The sequence below is a fragment of the Mchenga conophoros genome, linkage group LG15 (assembly GCF_057382185.1).
Source record: "Mchenga conophoros isolate Kocher_MC1m ecotype Shallow Benthic linkage group LG15, M_conophoros_male_GT1.1, whole genome shotgun sequence".
Classification (NCBI taxonomy): domain Eukaryota; kingdom Metazoa; phylum Chordata; class Actinopteri; order Cichliformes; family Cichlidae; genus Mchenga; species Mchenga conophoros.
Window position 1 is genome coordinate 29,311,417 of NC_140540.1, and position 23,385 is coordinate 29,334,801.

At 37.2% G+C, this 23,385-nt stretch overlaps 1 protein-coding gene across 3 annotated transcripts; it reads left to right on the forward strand.

Annotated features, from left to right (window-relative positions):
• Positions 1-402: 402 nt before the first annotated feature.
• On the forward strand, positions 403-8,968 carry LOC146558598 (sterile alpha motif domain-containing protein 3-like). 3 transcript variants are annotated; one of them, XM_085247897.1, is made up of 10 exons: positions 403-537; positions 1,558-1,642; positions 4,314-4,428; positions 4,763-4,951; positions 5,036-5,123; positions 6,020-6,181; positions 6,293-6,502; positions 6,970-7,135; positions 8,103-8,182; positions 8,341-8,968. In XM_085247897.1, exons 2-10 carry the CDS (start codon positions 1,561-1,563, stop codon positions 8,641-8,643), a joined length of 1,395 nt encoding a protein of 464 aa, XP_085104023.1. In that variant the 5' UTR covers positions 403-537; positions 1,558-1,560; the 3' UTR covers positions 8,644-8,968. The 3 variants fall into 3 exon arrangements, with proteins under 3 accessions (XP_085104023.1, XP_085104025.1, XP_085104024.1); XM_085247899.1 differs by lacking the exon at positions 403-537 and adding an exon at positions 3,884-4,093 and having other exon boundaries at positions 1,590-1,642; XM_085247898.1 differs by lacking the exons at positions 403-537; positions 1,558-1,642 and adding an exon at positions 1,714-4,093.
• The last annotated feature ends 14,417 nt before the right edge of the window (positions 8,969-23,385 follow it).

Consider the following 23,385-nt stretch of genomic DNA (forward strand, 5'->3'; position numbering starts at 1 on the left):
TAGACAGATTCAGATACTGATCTATATCAGATCTCTCTCTCTCTCTCTCTCTCTTGCTCTCTCTCTCTCTCTCTCTTGCTCTCTCTCTCTTGCTCTCTCTCTCTCTCTCTCTCTCTCTCTATATATATATATATATATATATATATATATATATATATATATATATATATATATATCATAATGATAATACTAGTTACTGTGAACTTTACAAACCACCCAGCAGTATGTAAAGTCAAATTATAAAATAATATAAGTAAATAATAATTGCACATGTGATCTGAGTACTTGTTTATCACTGCGCAATTTATTATTATATGTGTCAAGCCAAATAAATGACAGGGAGAGAGAGAGACGTTAGAACACGTAGTACAACCAAAGGGGGGGGGCAACTGTAGGGATGCGCATGCGCACACAGATCGCGCGAGCCTTGAACTTTCTAACGGAAAGAAAACTTTCTCTCGGACGTTGCCAGTGGATAACAGTCTTCAGTACCTGCTGGTCTTTAAAGGATTCTGGATTCCTGGACTGTTGGAAAAGGTAAAACATTTTCATAAAACCTTTTTATTGTTTTGTTTTTGTTACTCGTCATTGTAGCTTGCTGTTAATGTTGTGCTAACAGTAATGGTTAGATACGTTAGCCTTTGACGTTAACGCAGTTTAGTATCTGGTATAAAGAACTGTTTTCCTAACAAAACCACTGTTACAATTAAGTGAAGGTGCTCCCAATTAATTTGGCCTGTAAAATATGTGGCTATATTGCGTGCTGCGTACATAAACTAATGTCAGCTAGACAGATATTAAAATTAATAATATGGTTAAAGTCACCAAAATGGCGCCTGAAGCCTGTTGTGTGAGCTCTGTGTCTGGTCTAGAAACTCAGAAATTCAGTAGCCTGTACTTTGAATTGTGGAGTAGCTGTATAAAATACAGCAATGCATAAGTGTTTTGAATAAACAGAAATGTGACACATGAGAAGTTGTCTTTGACTGTTACTGTATAACTTATTTTCAGAGTAGTTGACAAATTATGCTCCAGTCATTTGATGTTACCAAGATAATGTCCGTTTTTATTATAGTTAAATTTTTTTTATGTACATTTCATTTATCCAACATCATATATTAGGCAAAAAAGAGGTCATTATACTAACAAGACCAGATAATCGAAAGCATAAAATAATCAATATTTATCTGAAGAAGGCTTAAAAGTTAGAATAAACGGTGGTATAGTGGTTAGCGCTGCTACCTCACAGCTAGAAAGACTCTGTTCAATTCCCGGGGTCAACCGGGTACCTTTTTGTGTGGAGTTTGCATGTTCTCCCTGTTTCTGTGTGGGTTTCCACCCACAATCCAAACATACATATCTGAATGACAACCCTGCCATGGACTGGCAACCTGTCCAGGGTCTACCCCGCCTAAAAAAAACAGCTGGGATAGGCTCCAGCACCCCTCCGATCCTTATGATGATAAAGCGGCTTGGAAAATGAATGAATAAAAAATAAATACGTTTTTGATGTCACAGAATAAAACAATGTAATGGCATTTTGTTTTGTTTTAACAGATCATGGCTCAGCAGTGGACTGTTGGAGAAGTATCTCTTTGGCTTGGGGAAAATGAATTGGCAGATTATCAACAGGTCTTTGTAGGTGAGCATTTCTATGGATGTGCCATATCAGTGTCCACAGTGCTCCACAAGAAAACCAACATATGAAAAACTGCTGAAACATCAACAGATATACCATGAAAGTGAATGTGGATTCTTCATTGTCTGCAGACTAGAAGACTGTCCCAGAAAGTTTTTGTCTGTGAAATCTTTGAAAAATCACACAAGGAAGAAACATAAATATCAGAAACAAGGATTAGAGTCTGCCCCAGACTGTGACCCTGTCATCCAGGAAACTGTTGAATTTCCCCAATCATCTGAACGAACTCTGAGTGAACTTGTAGAGAACTTTACAGAGACTGTGAGAAAACAACTGGCATTGTTTTCCTTGAATCTTCAAGAGAAAAGTATTGTAAATAGAAAAGTTCAAACATTTGTTCTTATTGAAGTAGAGTCACTTTTCAAGTATTTTATTGAAAACTATAGGGAGATATTTTCTAAATGTTTGCAGACTCTTAATTTTGATATATCAAGTTTTCATTATATTGATGACAATAGTTTGGTAGAACATTGCTTCAGTGCAGTCAGCAACACATATCAACTAGACAGATACTGTGTTGAGAAATTAAACCTGATTGAACCTGTTGAATGTATCCTGGGGATAGATCCTTTTACTGGGAAACAGGACACTTTTCAGTATATGCCACTTCTAAAAGTCTTAGAATTAATATGTAATGATCCTAACATTTTAAGACAAATTTTTAGGCCAGAATCCCGTGCTCCTGAAACCTTAACAGATTTTAGTGATGGGAAAATTTACAAAGAAAGTGATTTTTTTTAACACAGACAACCCACATTTGAGAATTCAGTTGTACAGTGATGAATTTGAAGTTGCTAATCCATTAGGATCAAAGAAACGTCTACATAAAGTGTCTGCATTTTATTTTACTTTGGGAAATATTCCACCAAAAGACAGATCTGTTTTAAGACATATTCATCTGTTGATACTTGTCAAACATAGATTGGTGAAAACATATGGATTTGAGAAAATATTAGAACCATTAATTTGTGACCTACAGGTTTTGCAAGAACGTGGATTACGATTAAAATTTGAAGACAGACAGTACTGCATCAAAGGTGGTCTGGCCACAATATCTGCAGACAACCTAACCTCTCACACACTTGCAGGTTTTAGCTGCTCATTCAGTAATGGTAGAATATGCAGGTTTTGTATGTGTCATTACAAGGACCTGTCTAGGATCATTAGTGAGGGAGATTGTGTTCTTAGAACAAAGACTGTTCATGCATACCATCTGCAATGTGTTGAAGATGACCCCCACTGTAGGTCAGTGTATGGTGTAACTGGCCCATGTGCCTTCAACAAGCTGTCATATTTTGATACCACAAATGCATTCCCACCTGATGTAATGCATGATTTTCTTGAGGGGGTCATTCCTCTTGTTTTGAAGTCTGTTGTAAAAGCCTTGCACGAGGACAAAACCGTTACTATCCAAGAGGTGAATGACAGCATAAGGACTTTTAGTTTTGGACAGAATGACTGCACCTCCAAACCTGCTCTAATATCTGAGAAGGTAGCACTGGATGGAAATATCTCTGGAACTGCTGTTGAGAAATGGACATTATTTAGGACTCTGCCTTTCGTCATAGGCTCCAGGATTGAAAAGGGTAACAAGTTTTGGCAGCTTTATCTTTTGGTTCGAGAAATAGGAGAGATTATTCTTGCTCCAACCATCAGCACTGACTGGATTAGTAATCTACATGAACTGATCACTTACTTTTTGACAGATTTCATCAATCTGTTTCCTGGTGTGTTTACACCCAAGCTGCATTTTCTGCTACATTATCCTCAGCTCATCCTTGATTATGGGTCACTCCGCTCTCATTGGTGCATGAGGTTTGAAGCCAGACATCAATATTTCAAGACAGTAGCAAGAATCACCAATAACTATATTAATATTTGTCAGACTTTGGCAAAGAGGAATCAGCTTCGTCAATGCTGGGAGTGGCAGCCTGAACGGATCATCAGGAGCGATCATACACAAGCAGCAGTTAATAACTTATCACTTCAAGAACTTCCAGTGAACTTGCAGATTTGTTTGCAAAACTTGGAGACAGCCGTTACTGTGGATGAGAAACTCTGGACAAGTAAATGCATCATTTTAAACTCTGTAAAATATGCAGTTGGAGATTTCTTCATTTTGGAACTTGTGCATGCAGAGCAAATTCCACTGTTTGTGAAAATAGTCCTGATTGTGTATATCAGGGCCAACTGGTTTCTTGTTGGAAGACTTTTCACAACACTGGAGTTTATAAGACACCTTCAATCATACCACATCAGAGAGACTGATGATCTGTTGATATTCAAGCCTGGGGATGAGGTAGACTTTCATGCTTTGGACGCATACAGATGTGATGGTCAAGACTTCATTACACTGATCCACCAACCTTTTAAGGCAGTCCATACCAAAGTTAGGTAAGATACATCCTAAACCATGACTTTTTAGTTAGGAGTTGTCAACCACTGTTAAAATGATTTTAACCACTTTTTGGCTATTCCACAGGTCTGTCATCATCTATAGTCACTAATGAACTCATAGCTGTTTTTTTAGTAATGTTTTATAATATTTTTATTCTTTATCTTCGACATGCTCATTTCTGTTTTGATCGTGTCTTATTGTTTTTCTGTGCCACAGACAATGAAATCGATGGATCGACACTTCTGCAGATGACTGAAAGAATGAGTGAGCGTCTTTTTCCAAAAGTGAAAGACCAAGTGAAATTTTTGTCTGCTGTAGAGAAGCTGAAAGAGTGAGTCTTAAGTTGACTGGTTGATTCACTGAATTGTACATTCATACAATCCAGTGTTTCCCCTCCCCTAGGTTTATGGTGTTGGAGGGTGGGGGGCAAGGGGTTGACGCAAGCCCTGTTCTGTTTCTCCAGCGTTGATGTGCATCACACACCCATTTACTTTCAAATTGAAATGTCACAGCCACTCTTACTCTCTGTTATGATTCTGTTTCTGTAGTTCAGCAGCTGTTATTGTACGTTTTAAATATGCGGATATTCCTGATGCAGGACACAAGGACACGTATATTCATGTCTTGTAACAAACTCTAAACATACTTCTTACTTCTTCTTGCAGTGGAAGGCAACACAAAGAAAAGCATACTGTGTCAGCACTCCAACCTATGTTTAACTGCAAAGTGCAGTTTCCTCCAGCTGTGCTCACTGCGTTGACCAATAAAGATGCAGCACTAAAGTCACCCACCAAGAACAGACTCAAAAACATGCTTATTCAAGCACTGTTTGACCACTTGAGTAATGAGACAATGTAAGTCTATATATAATTAAGATTTGATCCATTTAAAATACAGTATGTACATCAGAATTTAAGTTCATCATTCAAAATTTGCAGGTATCCCTCTCATGTGCAGTATGTAGACCTTCTGAGGACTGTCCTTCTGAGTTTTCCTTTTTTGAAGGAGAGTTATGGCTCTGGATATGTAAGTATTCCTGAAAAGCAAACATTGATACAATTGTCCAACAAATTGTCTTTGAATTGCCCAATTATTGGCTAATGAGTGTAACATGCTAACATTTTCATTGCTACATATTCAGAGGTTATCTGTTCCCTTGTGGCCACTACAATACAAGTATTAGTATTGTGATTTTTGAGGCAGATGTCGTGCAGTATGGTCAAACAATAAATAAAATATCAATTGCTCTTTTAAATTAATTGTTTCATTTCTCTGTGAATTCTCAAGTGAATGGTGTGAAATTCAGCATTATATTAGCTCTGTTTGCCTTTGTATCAGGATAGTGTAGTTTTTGTATTTAAAAAATTAAATTTGAAAATAGGGCAGGGATAGCTCAGTAGGTAGTGTGGTTATCCCATGATCGGAAGGTCGGGGGTTTGAATCAACTGAACGGCTACCCTGAGGTACCCTTGAGCAAGGTACCGTCCCTACACACTGCTCCCCAGGCGCCTGATTAGTGGCTGCCCACTGCTTCACTGAGTGAATGGGTTAAACGCAAAGAGAGAAATTTCCCTGTGGGGATCAATAAAGTATACATTATTATTAAAAGGTAGAGGTATTAACATATAGACTGAAAGATCATGACGAGTATGCTTGTAGGACATATTGCCATTAATACTTTATCTACCTTTTATAGTGTATTTAGCCAATCTAAAGTGCTCCAAACCTTTATATCATGTGTTCGATCAACTCCTAAGAGTTAAAGAAGAGATCTGTAAATAGGAACTAATTAGGTTATGACATGATTACAGCAAACCTACCAGCTTTATGTCACTCAAAGTTTTCTGGTAAATGTCTTGCATAAAGGGAGGACCTAGTTGCACCTATTTATGAATAATTAGTTACATTTTTATCATTTGTAGGATGCTCTGCATGAGTCTCTCAGGAACAAGTTTAAAAAGGAAAGAAGACCACTAGTAGACGTAGAGGAAATTGAAAAAATGAGACAGAAATACTCAGTTCCAAATTCAGGAAGAAAAAGATCATCAGATATCCAGCCCTGTATCCTTTTGAAAAAAACCAAGGCAAGTTAAATATGCTCAATGTTTGTTTGCCATTTTAAATTGTACATAAAAGTTAAAAGTATTGTTTCTTTGTTTTTTCTCTCAATATTTGCTAAACTTTTTAATAACCAGGATATCAATCCTCTTGACGATGGGGAGGATGAAAGGAGCACCGACCAACATGTATCAGTGATTAAGCAAGAGTGCCAAAAAACTAGGCCAAATGTGGATGTCATTCAAACGCACCTCAGGAAAATACAGAAGTACAGAACACACTACATTCTTCAGCATACTACTGAAGAGGTTCTACGAGAATTCCCATGTCTCACTATCCCTGTTGTGGTGAGTGTTTTATCAAAAACTGCAGCAAAAAACAACAATAACAATAGTGCACAGCAAAAACACGAATATGTACTGATGTGCTGCACATTTATACAGACTTCTAATAATCATGTACCTACAGGACAGGCAAAGTGACTGACTCAGCAGATTTCATGAGTAATAAAAGTACACTAACAGAACACTAACAGAAATTGCCACATTGACTATGTCTTTCTCTTTGGTTTTATTTTCATGCTACAGGATAATTTTGGACTAATCTGATGCCAATGATAGTTTTTTGGGAAGAATAGTCTAAACATCCCTTTTGCACAGCAATGTGTACTTGAGAATTAAAGTAAACAAATGCAAAATTATAATTTCTTCTCTAATGATAATTGATGTGTGAAATAATGATTGTTCTGGTTTGCTATATAATGGTATATATTATGGTACAAAGCTAATATGTATATGTTTATCCTTTATTTTAGCTTCTTGAAGAGGCTTCCATGTTACTTAAAACTGATGTGGACAAAAAAGTAATCCGAGGATTCAGTAAGTTGGCAGCGAAGCTTGTGTCAATAGCCCCAAACAGCTACCTTAAAAGCCTCTGCTTAAAATCTGTTGATGAGAGCCAGACAGACACTGAAAGAAAAGGTGAGGGCACTTGGCAATAATGAGCAAAAACATTTTTAACTCCTATCTCAGATACCACTTTTTAAGGTTTCACATACAGCACATTAGTAAACACAGTGTCCCTTACAACAGCGGTCCCCAACCCCCGGGCCTCGGACTGGTACCGGTCCGTGAGTCGTTTGGTACCGGGCCGCGAGAGTTGAGGCTCAGGTGTGAAATGTATAGTTTTTCAGGGTTTTTATCAGTTTTCAGCGTTATTTTGTTATCGTTTTTATCGTTTACTCGGTTTTCCTGGGTCTTTTCACGTGTGTTATGAATAAATTTTCTTTTTTTCGGTACCGGTACTAGTTTTATTTTGTTGTATTTATCCGCGACACCTTAAAGGCCAGTCCATGAAAATATTGTCAGGCATAAACCGGTCCGTGGCGCAAAAAAGGTTGGGGACCGCTGCTTTACAATATCCACAGACTGACATTTCTCCTGTCTCGTCTCTGCAATGATGTACTTTAAGATTTAACTGATATACCCTCGATGCTATATGTAGCATCGTTACATATGTAGAGTCGTTACTATACAGTTCCACCAGTTCTTTGAAGGAGAGTAGGTGTGGATTTCATCAAAAAAACGATTAATTACACCATTATTCGAATAAGTCAAGGAAATACTCTATGAAGATTTTCAGTCATTCACACAATGTTTATCCCAAAAAATGTTCAGTGGCAGCTAGACTTGCTTTGCAAGTTCTTTAGGACTCAAATTATTTAAAGCTAGCAACTTACAGAACTGAACAACATTCTGGGGGTTTTGTATAAATGCTTAACATTTACACTGAATTACACTGAAAAGTTAATTAGGTATACATTTACTGCACTAATGCTTATGTTCTGCAAGACATTCAACTCCTGATAAAGGCACTCATATGGCCTTTACACCTTTGTATTAACAAAATTGGCCAGAAAATACTTACATATTTCTCTTTATTTTTCAGGTCAGATGGTAAACACAGCTGTTCTTCTCCTGCCATCTATTTTCAAAGAAAATGCCTCTCATCTCTTCGTCATAAATAAGGTAAATTTATATATTTTTTGGTATGGTGAGAGGGGGGGGGGGGGGGGTCTTGAACAAATCCAGTATTTTACAGGAGTTTTATACTTTCATTGGGACAGCTGTTGTTTATACTTATTTAAACTATACTCCTCATTTCAAGAATTTAATTTCTGTTTCAGGATCCACACAGCCCGATACCTACAATCGTACTCAGCAGCAGTGACGGCAAGCCCTTGAGTGATTCAACTGAGGTCAATGTCCAGATGGATGGACAAAAAAGGATTCTGGACAGTGGGGAAATGGACATTTCATTGGCGATGGGTATTGTCTTCTCCCTGTACCATGTCTACAATGTTGCCTATCCAAGTGAACTAAAAAAGACATTTTGCTTTTTGGAGGCATTTGTTCTCAACTTGGGAACTCTGACTACACCTGTACCAGTAGCTGTGCAAAGAGTGGCAAATGCATTAAATATCTCATAGATTGCCAGCATAGTGCAGGTGAGAGACTGAAATTATCCCAGTGTGGACTAACAAAGGACCATGAGTCTCACATTAAACTTAACTTACATAACTTAAGGCTGCAGTTCATTGATAATTTAAATAAAAAGATTGTTCTTGAAATAGTTTTACTGAAAATGCAAACATGCTGATGAAAATGTGTTGTTTAATTGTCTGTTATGAAAGTATTGCTATTTCTAATGTAAAAATTGTTGTTTTATCTATAGTATAATATTTATATGTATTTATAGTAAAGATATTTAATTATTACTGTTTAAATGACTTATATGCTATTATTAGTAGTGGTGTTGTGCTTAGCATTAAAATGTCTTTTTCTGTAATACAAAGTGCCAATAAACCATTAATATATGTCTATGTGCTTGTATTTATTTTACCCTACTCAAATTCAATTTATGATACATTTTATTTTGAAAGATTTAAAATGGTTCTTTAAAGAACCACTCAAAAAAGGTTCTTTAAAATGGTTCTTTTAAAGAACCATTTGAAGGATCTTTTTAAAAATGGTTCTTTGAAGAACCATTTCTTTCAGTGGTTCATTGAAGAACCTTTAAAGGTGCCCCAAAGAACCATTTCTTGATGGTTCTTTGGGGCACCTTTGAAGGTTCTTCAATGAACCACTGAAAGAAATGGTTCTTCAAAGAACTTTTGTTTGAAAGGTTCTTTGTGGCACCAAAAAAGGTTCTTCTATGGCATCAGTCTAAAGAACCACTTTTAATTCCAGTTGGCACCTTTATTTTTCTGAGTGTATAGTATGTAAATGTATTTAAAGTATAAAAACTTAAATGAAATGGGACCACTGAGAGATCATGATTATGACTTGGCTTTCATGGCAACACCTCTGTTTCTGTGTTGCATGACACAAAAACATGGACTACGTCCACACTAATGCGTTTTCGTTTGAAGAGACATACCCTAAAAGACTGCCAGCTGTAATTGCAGCAAAAGGTGGTTCTATAAAGTATTGACTCAGGGGGCTGAATAATTACGCACACCCCACTTTTCAGTTATTTATTTGTAAAGAATGTTTGGAATCATGTATAATTTTCATTCCACTTCTCACGTGTACACCACTTTGCATTGGTCTTTCACGTGGAAATCCAATAAAAGTGATTCATGTTTGTGGCTATAATGTGACAAAATGTGGAAAAGTTCAAGGTGGGCGAATACTTTTGCAAGCCACTGTAAATAGAAGCAAAAAAACACAGATATGTCTGTGAAGGTTCTCAGTCATCCAGGTCATCAAAGGAGCTTGCAAAGAAAGCTTGCAAAAAAACACAGACAGTTATCACCTAATTCTGTCGTTCCAGGGAGCTGTGTGAAACTTTTGGGCCTATTTGTATTTCATAGTTTCAGGTCTCTTGCCTACAGCCAAAATGCTTCTGAGGAGAATGTAAAAAATATGTTTTGGCCCAAATGGTGTTAGGCGCTAATTTTCAGATAGCAAATCTCACTAAACTATTCGTATAGTTTTGATGTAACTGGATTTGTATAAACAGGACTTGTATCAATTATGAGAAAAAATTTCAATTTATTTAACGAGAATTTGACCTTCCTAGAAGTGGGGAACTTAAAATGCTACAAAGTTAGATGTTATTTCTTTAAGCAGATTAAAATGTCCCTCAATTATTTGTTTTTCATTTTCTTCCCTTACTTACTGATACTTACTTGATACTTACTTCCCTTCCCTTATTGAAAGTACTGTAAAAGTATTCAATTCAATTCAATTTTATTTATATAGCGCCAAATCACAACAAAAGTCGCCTCAAGGCGCTTCATAGATACAGAGAAAAACCCAACAATCATACGACCCCCTATGAGCAAGCACTTTGGTAACAGTGGGAAGGATAAACTCCCTTTTAACAGGAAGAAACCTCCAGCAGAACCAGGCTCAGGGATGGGCGGCCATCTGCTGCGACCGGTTGGGGTGAGAGAAGGAAGACAGGATAAAAGACATGCTGTGGAAGAGAGACAGAGGTTAATAACAGATATGATTCAATGCAGAGAGGTCTGTAACACATAGTGAGTGAGAAAGGTGACTGGAAAGGAAAAACTCAATGCATCATGGGAATCCCCGGCAGCCTACGTCTATTGCAGCATAACTAAGGGAGGATTCAGGGTCACCTGGTGCAGCCCTAACTATATGCTTTAGCAAAAAGGAAAGTTTTAAGCCTAGTCTTGAAAGTAGAGATAGTGTCTGTCTCCCGAATCCAAACTGGAAGCTGGTTCCACAAAGAACTTTCACCACTGTAATCAAACAAAGTTATCGTAAACAGATGAGAAGATAAAAGCTTAAAATTTATATCAAAATGAGTCTAAATACCAAAAATTAAATATCTTGGAAATGGTAACAGCGGGGGCAGCACGGTGGCACGGTGGTTAGCACTGTTGCCGCACAGCAAGAAGGTCCTGAGTTCAATTCCACCATCAGGCCGGGGTCTTTCTGTGTGGAGTTTGCATGTTCTTCCCGTGTTTGCGTGGTTTCCCTCCGGGTACTCTGGCTTCCTCCCACCGTCCAAAGACATGCAGCTTGTGGGGATAGGTTGATTGGATAATCCAAATTGCCACTCGGTGTGAATGTGAATGCGAATGGTTGTCTGTCTCTGTGTGTTGGCCCTGCGACAGACTGGCGACCTGTCCAGGGTGTACCCCGCCTCTCGCCCTATGACAGCTGGGATAGGCTCCAGCGCCCCCCGTGACCCTGAAAAGGATAAGCGAATGGATGGATGGATGGATAGTAACAACGATAGTTTGTCATATGGAATAACACATTTTGTCTCTAAACCAGACAATTTCTGAAATATTGTTAACCAGTCATCGGCCTGCTGAGGAGTCTTTCACTAAAAAGAAGCATATAAATTTTCACACCAACTCTGGACTAAATCACAGAGAAATGTTAGCAGTTAGCATTTTACAGTTAAGTTTTACAATCATAATATCAACTTAATAATTCAACTAGGTACTATTAGTGTGAAACACTATTATTTTTGTGCTAAGAATTATTTGCACCAAAAACTAATGACTGCTAAATGCTTACTAATATCTTAGCTAGATTAAATTTTTTTATTCAGTTTATTTGTTTTTATTATCTAGTCTTTTCTTGTTTGCAACTTTTTGTTGTTGTCTTATTGTAGATGGACCCTAAAGCTAACAACAAGTCAGTGTTTATAGTTTTGAGGCACCAAGACCATTAAGAGGGTTTCTAAAGAGTTGTGGGGAACCATGGAGTCCTTTTTAAACATATGCCTTCTTTCATCTGTGCAATACCTCTAAAATGAAATACGAATCTCAAAATGATGCGAAAAAAGTAGCTTATCCATTTGTGACCTCCTGAACTATTCTAACTTTTTATTAGCATGCTGTTATTCTGCTGTAAGCCCCTAGTCTTACAATTCCCCATACCAGTTTTATGTCAGCATTTTCAGTAGGTGTTGTTTCTCAGTTAATGAGTAAATTGCCATTTTATCCAATATACCTTCATGCATCGTGATTCTACTGCCCGCTGTCATCATCAGTCCTCTTCATTGCTTTGTCTGTCTCACTTTCAGGTTTGCCATCACACAAAAATGAAGAGGCAAAACATATATTGTGATAATTACTATTAACTAAACCTAAGTAATAAAGATAACGCCACAAGAAGAAGTCCCTGTATAGTTATTATTTTTATCTAAAACTGGGAAAAATTAGAGTTTATTCAATATTGTTTACATTTTTAAAAACTAATTTTGAGCAAAAAACTCACACATAAAGCTAAAGTGTTTCTTGATTAAAATGTTGCCATTTACATCATTAAGTCTGACAGCAAACAGGTCACATGTTTTGGGGTTCTGTTGTGTGTTGTGACAAAACCCATTTAAAAACAGTCAGGTGCTCTCTGTTCACAGATGTATCCACTTTTACATCAGTCTCTCCTCCTGCAGCAGTACTATTTTTGCTGGTGGAAGCCGACATGCTGCTGAGCTGCACAGTCAGTGAGTGTGTTTACATGTATTGTTAAGAGGCCTGTCATGTTTTTTCTTATTCATTGTTGAAGATATGATGTAACCTTTATGAAACACAGACACATTTGCCCTGGATGTCCATGCATCATGAGTTTTCTACGAACAAAGCAGTAGTTTTAAAATCGGTAACACTTTAGAATAATGTCACACTAATAAGCATCAGTCAGGTACTAGTAAGGAGCATTACTCCTCCTTAGTATGTAATTCATAAATATAGATATAAATATCTCTTCTTTTTTAATAAACTGTTATATAACTGTACCATTGTATTATTTATAAAGTCTAAATGAGTATTTAGATGCACATTTACATATACTGTATAATGATTAAGATATGAGCAAATTTTGAGTGTCTTAATAGAGATTTTATTAATATTCATTTTAATAGTGAAATTCATGATTAATAAGGCAGTTACTAGCAGGGCTGGACTGGGACAAAAAAATCGGCCCGGGCATTTTGACTAGAAACCGGCCCACCAGGTATTATAGGAAAAACCATAAAGCCTTTGAATGAAAACAAACGTCGTTGTGACAGTGATGTACACTGTCTTGTTGGTACATATGTATCAATCTAATAAACTTAAACCTACACCATCCTCCCTATTCTGGTATTCTAAACAGTACTTAGCCGAAACCCAAAGACTGCTTGGTTGAGTTAACTTCCTGAACTATCTACAACATATGGTGGAAACCTGAAATTAAGACAGAGAAGACTAGACGTGAGACATGACCATTACTGAATATTAAAAATAATAAATGACAGACAATGGGACAAATCGCGTTTATTTTCAGCTCAATACGAAATGCGTAATATTAACTGTGAATACCAGAGGATTCCGTTTTTTACGGGACGACAGGCAACTCTACTAACTAACCATATGAATAACATAAAGTTCACCAGTAACATCATAGCACCCACCCAACTGTATAGAAACTCCGTCATGCTAGCTAGTACGCAGCACGAGTTATTGTAACTGACTGTAAAAAGTTAGCACAACGAAGTCAAAGGAGCTTGCAAAGAAAAGCGTCTGGACTTCTTTAAATTACTTGAAGACGTTTCACCTCTCATCCGAGAAGCTTCTTCAGTTCTAAGGTCAAATGGTGGAGAGTCCCAGATATAAACCTAGTGGGAGTATCCCCCCACAGAGGGACAAAAGGACCCCCTGATGATCCTCTAATCGCCTGAGCCAAGGTGTGAAACTGGGTGTGGCTCAGGGGGTTTAGAGGATCATCAGGGGGTTGGTGTCCATGTTTGGAATGATCCGCAAACCCATTTTTCACATCACACATGTGCTTCTGACAAATATGCAGCAACTGAATTAAGTTTTCTTGTCAATACAAACCAAAATGCTTCCGTATAATTAGCTTCTTGAATCTATGCCACACAGAATTAAAGCAAATCTGACAGCAGAATTGAACCCAGTACTAACAAGGTGTATCTAATGAAGTGGCCAGTGAGATTCATTGCTTTCTTTTACATAGGGATGCATTACGATTTTTAAAAATGTCTCACATTGCCCCATAAATACAGGTTTGCTTTGAAGTTGCCTTATAGCAGTCTTCCTCTAGTGCTGTAATCAGAACAAACTACTTAGCTTGACTAAATTTTGTAGATGCTAATATACTTTTATACTTGTTCAGACCTATATGTGCATAAGCTTTATGCGAAAATGACATGCAAACATGTAAACAAACTGAATGCTAGTATTGAGTTAAAATTCTGCAGTCAGTACTCTATTACCATTATTCAACAATTTTGCATTTAAATATCCAAGCTTTAGTCATAAGAAAATGATCAATAAAAGCAAACTGTGCAAACAATTTGTTTTGTTTTTTACTCATGGATTGTCCTATAATTAGCTAAATTTTAAATAGGCCCTTTGCTTCCTATTTCAAACATTCTAATTTTGGAATGGATGATGGACTTGGTGGACAGAAATAGATGGCAGGCAGACTTTTTTTTGTCACTGCATTATCCTCTTCTTTCTTCATAAAACACCAAGCGATAAAGTATACAGTCAGCTGTACGCCCAAGACAGGGACATAGCAGGGGAGCTGCGGCATGAGGAATGATAGAGACTGTGTGATGAAATAAGTCATGAGAGAAAATATCTCAGAGGGATCCATCATTCTTGTCTTTGCTTTTTCTTGAATTGGGATGTTTTAATGCCGTCACTGAGAGTTTGTTTTAAAAAAAAAAGCTTGGAAGAATAATGAAAGGCTCAGAACAAATTTGGCTCTGTGATATTCATTACTGATGTCATTATGCACAAAAAACTGAAGTATTTTAATTTTGAATACGTTAATAAGTCGTTTAGATTGGGTTTGCTCGGGATCTATAGCACACATAAATCAAATATTTTGATAGCAGTTGGGAACAACTGCTATCAAAAGTGCTGCTACGCTAGCAGTTAACCCTAAAAGGCTAACCTCAAGTGTTTACTCTCCATCTACAGTAGTGGCTGTGGGAACTATTGCACTGTTATTTCATATGAATGCATATGATACTATTATTATCTTCATATTACAGTTGACAATGGCATGATTTAAAATTATAATATTTTTTGCAGAATTGTACAAATACGTTATTAATCAAATTATCAACACATATTAGTTATTAGTTTGATTCCCAGTTTTCACATACATAGGAGAAATAATAAGAAAATATATATGAAAGGACTTGTATGGAATGATATTTATGTCATAACATATGCACGAGCAAAAATATCTGACCAAATAATTTCATTTCACAGGCGCAATTAAATTCCTTGCACATAACTTCAGCAAACCGCTCCTGTAGAACTCGGCAGCCACGTGCACAAAGAAGCCAGCGCACACGTGAGGATGTGATTGGTCACTTTGACGGACAGTTAAACTGCATTACATTGTGGCAGCGACAGAAATGCTGTTTTTAAACTGTATTTGTTTATATTTTGAAAAATAAAGTTTGCCGTTTGAATTATCAACAGTTATGGTTTGCTGTACGGCAGTGGAAATACTGACTACTGTCACAGGATTACTTCACTGCTCAAGAAATCCTTTAAACAAGATGATTCTAAGGCAGTGGTTCCCAAAATGTTTTTGCTGGGCCCCCCTTTGTTTTACATGAAAAATGTTGCCCCCCCCCCCCCCCCCCCCCCCCCCCGCGCGCACACAAACACATACTCCAGCCACACACACCCATATTTTGCTCCATTGCGGTTTATTTCACACCTCAAACATTCAGTAAACAATTAAGCAAATACAAGTAATCTGCAATAAATTACAGATAGTAAGAAAATAAACTACTAACTCTTTTATGCTACTTCCACACCTACACGGGTATTTTTGAAAACGCAGCTGTTTTGTGGATGAGGAATACAGAGTTCGTCACGCAACGTCAAAGGTATGTGCCTTTTTTCACGTCACGCTGTGCGCCACGTTATTGTTTACATGAGATGAATTGCAGAATGGCAGATAGTCAGATTAACAGTATTTTGTCTCTGAGTCATTCCAAGAGAATGGTTAAAATTGGACTTGGATGTTTTCACATTTTTTACCAAAATGTATTATTTATATGTATATCCCACATCATTAAGGATATATTTAACTATCAGAAAAATGCATTTTCCCATCTCAGGCATTAGTTTTCTTTTATTATTGATCATATTTTCAAGATGTAGTGACTGTAAAAATGTAAAAATGTCCATAACCCCGTTATGGACATTTTGGAGGCTCTCTGAATATTATCTTAAAATGTATTTCTAAAGAAATCAATATGTTTACATTAATTAGATGTCACCCATACCAATTCAATAATTTTAAATAGAAAAATGACATAAAATCACACATTTTTACTCTCTTAAATCCTGAAATGTAACTAATGAGTGAACGCAATCTTGTCATTTTTCATCAAAAATTTAGTTTAACTAAGAATTGTAATCAAAATCAATGATCAGATGATAGCGCTCAATATTTTAGACAGAAATCCCCAAACATTAAATTATTTTTTCAACATTTTAACAAAATAATATATGAAAATGTAGGTGTGACGGGGTTGAGACTAGCATAACAGGGTTGAAGAGACAAATACAGCTTTACATATAAACAGTTGTTTACTCTTAAATTCAATGTATAGGGCTTACCATTAGCATTATATCTCACTTTGTAACCATAGGAAGGACACCAGATACAAATTGCAGTAGAATTAAGTTTTATTAATCTAAAGTAAAAACAACCACAACAGCACATTAACAACTAACAAACATTGTAAAGTGAATTGCTCAAATGTAACATAATGCGTGTGTGTGTGTGTGTGTATCAGGGCTCTAGAGTGCGACCAATTTGGTCACAAATGCGACCAAACTTTTTAGTGGTGCGACTAAAAAAAATATTTGGTTGCACCTGTGCGACCAAATGTTCGGGTAGCAAAAAAAAATAAAAATAAAAATCTGCAACCTTCCCTGTGGTCAACAACAGACACACATTATGCCCCTATTGTGGACTAAACCAATCAGAGATAGTAAGGGGCGGGACCTCTCTGATTGGCCGTGGTCCAGTTGAAAGTGCAGATGGAAGTGGGAGGTGAGTAGCTTGAATAAAGCGATATCAATTCATTAAATCCTGAATCGACTTTTAAATATAACTGTGTTTTGCCAGAAATGCCAGATTCTCAGATTAAAGCTCACAAAACCATTTCAACAACAACCAAACAGCAGATGAGAGCAGGTACACGGACTCCACACAAAGACGTAAACGCAGAACGGACCCGACGCATCAGAATCAACTTTGTCTTTCTCGGCTTTCTCACCCGACGGCCCGTAGAAGGACACGCTGTCGGAGCTTAGCGATTCTGATGCGTCCGGTCCGCGCTGTGATTACGTCTTTTTGCGCTGATTCTGAGCTGCAGGTTTTGTCTCTCCAACCAAAATTCACCAAGCCAGCACCAAAAGAAGCAGCAAACTGCGCTTCACATTTGATCAATGTCGTCATGAATTTTGCTGTTTTGCTTCCACGACTATTAAAATCACACTTCATGCACAGCTAGCTCTCTCTATCTCTCTCTGTACTTCAAGAACAGTTTCCCGTCTCCAATCTCTGTTTTCTGTATTATTCATTTGCTTATTACCCACCAGTCTACCGTTGTTTACAGCGCTGTTGGCTGCTGTCTTTTTCTTTTCTTTTTTCACTTAAATGACCTCGGACAAGAAAGCCTATTTTTTCTGTTGTTCAATACTGAAGAAATTTAAACTTTATATGCAGAACATTGTAGAATATTTTTAAGGTTATCTGCTATAAAAAGCCAGACCAGGAAAATCTCCTTCATGTTTTTCTGTGTTTTATTCTCAGTTACTTTTACACAAAGGCATCTGCTGTGATGCTCACAATTCTGATGAAGTCTCACATGTATCAGTGCTGATATGAAGCCCCAAAGTGGACCACCTGAACTTGAAAACTGTATTTACAGCTGTAGTTTTCTGAGAATTCAACATGTATCAAAGTCTCCTCCCCTGACATGTTGTTCTTCAGCTCACGGCAGAAGGCATACTGCTGCTTGATATTAAAGTGATGCATTTTAAATTTCTTTACAAAGCTGAGGAAGAGCTCAATGAAGTCCTCTTGTGTGCCCTCCAAAGATTTCTTGACTGTCACCTTGACAGTTGCCTCCATCTCTCACGCTCACTCTGCAGGTATCTCTCCCTTCTTTCAGGATCAGCTTTAAGGCGTTCCCGATACTTCCTTTGCCTTTCTGCTGCTGTTGTTGGTGCCATCTTTAACATGGAACATAAATCACATTCAGCATGCATGCAGTATAAGAAGGGTGATTGAATATAATAATAATTAATTTAAATAATTGGATAACTTAACAACCAAAGTATTAAAATCTCAACCCCATCACGATCTCACAACACCGTTACAATCAAAAACATAACAGGGTTGAGTGTGACTGGGTTGAGATTTTTGCACAAACTGGCCGCTGCTCAATATAGTGAATACCAGACAGAGAACACATGGCATGCATGAAATTCAAAATCACTATATATTCATGAACTAAGAAAGAACTTTTTCATAAGTTATAGTTTTATATATTTTTTTCATGTTACGGTGTTGAGTCATTGAGGTTGACAACCACAATATCACAAGATAAATGACTAAAATAAAGGAAAAGATGGGAGCAACTTGCCTGTCTCTGTGGTCCTGTTGTCCAAAAGACTTCAGTGATGTCACTTCCTGATGTATATGAAATTCTGGATCACACCATTGTATTTATGGGGGTGGGATCATTCATGTAACGGGGTTGAAAGGTTAGTCAGGTACAGGAATAATTGTGATTTTAATGAATAATTAACAATTAAATTTGAAAAAAAGAAATATTAACAGCAAAAGAGCACAAATAGATGTTTAGGTTGATACCAAAATTTATTGACTTTTTAAATAATTTTATTTGGTATTTTCAAAGTAAACTTTCATCAAGGCCATGAGGGACATGACAAAATAGATGGTGTCAAATGAAAAAACTGTATTAAAGGGTACATTTCAATATATATGTAAAGCTGTTTAAATAGAAAGTTTGGTGACCCAATAGATGAAATACACCATAAGAGGTGAGAGGGACTCAAATTGTGCCATTTTCATGGAATGACTCCTCTATCTTCAGGTTTTACACGCTTACATATAAACACGCAGTTACTGTCCCTCTATTTAGAAAGGCAGAGGCTTCACGGTGTAATTATTTTACATGCAGTTGTTTTTTCCCTGCGTAATAATGTTCAACATTGCTATCAATACATTTTTCAAAAAATGCCTCTCTGTGCAAAATGGGTTTAAAAACATAAACAACTGTGGGATACTGTTTGTCCGTGATTTAGACAGGGGGAACAAATCATGGCAGGATCAGCCTGATGTTATTTGTATCCCACTGTAACTTTACTGTATAAAGAGCTAACATCTCCAAAATGTCAGGAGTAGTTAGTCATTACAACAAGTGTTTGTGAACTGAAAATCAAGAATGTGGAACACTGTTTGTCCGTGATTTGGAGAGCCCAGCGCTGCTCCCGAGGAAGGGAAAACCAATTCTGCAGGGGAGACCTACCTTGGCACTTGCGCAGGTGAAACCAAAGACTAGAAATTTTAAGCCATTTCTAGTCTTTGGCTTAAAATGAAGTTGTTTTGTAAACATATTCAGCAATGCTTCATCTCCTGCTTTGCGTTTGTGTTTGTGTTTGTTTGTTTTTTCACACCGCGCCCCCCCTTCAATGGTTCTGCGCCCCCCCTAGGGGGCCGGCCCCACACTTTGGGAAGGTCTGTTCTAAGGCAAGTTGTGAACCCTCTGCACTGCTGTCCCTTTAACCTGTTATACGGTATTACGTAACTTCTAGGATTTAGAAAACAAACAAACAAAAAACTCATAACAACTGTGCATTAATGTTCGCAGAGAGCTACCTGCGAGAGCTGACACTCGAGTGTGACTTCTACGCGCACGGGTTGTTAAATTTACGTGCAAGGAATTTAATTAAGCCTGTGAAATAAACTAAGTTGCTCAGATTATGTTTTTGCTTGTGCATACTTATGACATAAATGTCATTCCATAGATTTTGATGCCTGTGTGCTATCTACAGTACACTGGTATGACCTTAGGAAGTGGCAATGCAGCAGATTGTGATTTTGTTTTGATGAGCTGCCAAAGGATGGCAATGCCTATCTCATCCCTGCAGCCTGTTAAATTAGAACATATTTCTTTCTTCTCTTTTTTTTTACTACTCATATCCACAAAGGGAATCTCAGCTCTCCCTGCTTCTCTTTGATCTCTGAATAGTGTGGGAGGAAGCTTGGCGATACAGCTTATTCCTTTACATGGAGTGGTGGATTTAATATATTCTGTTACTCCTTTTTAAATTCACCCAAGTTAGTCCCTGATTTATTTATTTATTTTTTTAATGAACTACACCATCTGGGAAGCAGTGTTGTATGGGAGCCTCTGGGAAAGCTGCTCTGTGCATCAAGAAACATCCAGCTTACCACAGGTTGGTCTATGGGAGAGTTCAAGGACCAAATCAAGGTGGAAGACACAGCCAGAGGAAAAACCAATAACCATGAAATTGCCTTACACTCAGGTGTGTCCCAGTGGAGGATCACTTAACTCGTGGCTTCATACAACTATCAATTTGTATTTGCGGCATTCCGCACACTGCTTGGGAGTGATCTGGTTGTCACAATAAAACACAAGCACAGGCTCAAATTACTGCATGGTACAATAAGCAAGTTTGATTCAAAAGCTCTGCAAAATGACATATTGACCAGCCATTAATTCATCTTTAGAATTATTAATAAAGTGTGTCTTCTCTATAAATATATTTTGTTCTCTCAGCAAAGAACTGCTCATTATGATTCTAATTTTCCCTTCCCCATCACCTTCATTCACACAATTTATTCATATTCGGCTACAATCCAGATTTCCCCTGAAGCAGGTTTCTATTACCTTGTTAACAAGATTAGTCTCTTGTTCTCCTGTTGAATTTATTTCTGACTTAGGAACCGTCAGACCCAGCTGAATACATGGAAGTATTACATTTTTAAAGTAAGGTGTTGGGGATGAAGGTGTTGTTACTTTTTGAAAGCTTATCTAACAAAGGTGTCACGTAGGGGAGTGTGATCTCACACATTGCATGTAGTTATTTAAGTTTGCAGAGTGTTGCCCGAGCTTTTAAGAAAACATTTTATATAAAAGATGGAAAAATCCACTTTAACTTCACCCATTGATTTCTGGACTCTGCAACATTAGCATTTTGACTGCCACCATAACAGAATTTAAATACAGAATTGACCCTATGCAGAGGAGAAGATGGCGCAAATGCTAGCAAGCTTTTTTAGAAGAGCTGGCAACCCACAGTGGTTGTTTTTGTCCAAAAAACAAACAAAAATGGTCGTTGACGAAAACTATGGGGAAATACGAATTCATATGTGAGTAACAATATGAAATTCAAGCCTTATTTATTAGATGACTCACTTAAAATAAAATACAGTAAAAGCGTAGCTTTTGAAATACCCAAATGAAAACCTTATATGAGAAGAAATGGACAAATTGAATACAATACAAGACAAGACGATTAAAAAGGTAAAATCTTCTAATATCTGAAAATATGCTTGTTAACATGTGGCTAAAATGCAGCAAAGCTCTTAATAATTCATTAGTGACCTGCTGGATGCTAAGTCTAAGGAAAAACTGAATGAAGCGGCTACAAATTTGAACTAAATAAAGTGATTTTCATTAGCAAGGTGATACATTAGTCCCACTTCTACTCTCTGTTTTTATTAATGATTAATTGATTATTGAATAGCACTTTGACTCCATTAGAATCAAGCTTTCTCTGCTTGAGGTATTTTGTTGTGTTTGCTTTGGCTGCACATCATACTGTGGATGCAATTCATGCAGAAGTAATCAAGGTAACAAGGGCAATTATTTATTGAAAATCCATCAGCTGCAAGTTATTAATGTTGAAATACAATGTATGCTTTCCCCTGAGTCTGAAAAATTACACTGGCTCTAGGGAAATATTAGAGAAGAAATGCTACAATTAAAGTCTTTCTCTTTAAGCACATGTGTGTAAAAGTTGGGATGTGGAATTGGTGGTGGAGTGTGCATGTGAGCCTCAGACAAGCACAGATTGAGAGCGATTTTCCTTGTTTGACTTCTTAACCAGGAGATAAATGTGCTCATGTATGTTAATGCACATGTGAACACGTTTAAATTACTTGGTAAATAAGATATGGACAGGTAAGGAGAAAAAAAATGGCACGAGTAAAGTGTTTATATGTAATCACACACAAAACACCCCCCAGTTAAACTAACACCAAGCCGGCGACCCACATCCATCCCTCTACAACACATTCAGATTTGTCACTGTCAAACATGTAATTTCAGCAGCAGTCAAAATAAATTGCACAGCCTCCCACAGTACTGTATTAATAATTTACAAATCACAGTGGAGCAGAAAATAGGTGCACATAGCCCCACCAGTGTGTGATCAGGCTGGGATGTGTGCCATTTCTCAGCAAGCCTCTCACACACTGCTCCCCACCTATGAAAAATGTGACATGTCAGTGGTGTAATTGTGTATGTACGGCATATTTGAGTGTGCACATGTCAGTAAATATGTGTTAAATTAATATGTGCATTTCATTGAATGTGAATTATATGTGAGTGTGTTTGTGTGTATTTTTAGAGATTTGGCCTTCATGTGTTATTCATATGATATTAGTTAAGAAATAATATATGTGGACATGTTACACATAGCCACTAAGAATCAATGGTGAAACTATTTTAAACTGCAGGTAACCATAGCAACCACTCCCTGTCACTTGTCACTAAACAGGCAGCCAACTGACAACAAATATGCAGGTTTAAAAATAGAACTGGCCAATACAGGCGCCAAATTCCAGAGCTGAAATATAAAGTGTTTGTACTACAAACTGCATTTTCTCGAATGGCCATTTAAGGCTGGGTCTAAAAATGAGCTTGTCTCCATAGAATTCTCCTCTAAAATATCAAACCTTCAAAAAGAAAATATTAAAAACAAGTAAGTGAACCAGGCTTGCCACTGTGTTTGTACTGCTCTGGGCTCTGTACAGCTCTTTTAAGGTCTTGATGTTGACTTTTTTCTTTTTCACTCATTCAGAATCATTGTCCTGTTGCATGAGCCAGACTTGTCTAAGCTGTAGCTGTTGAA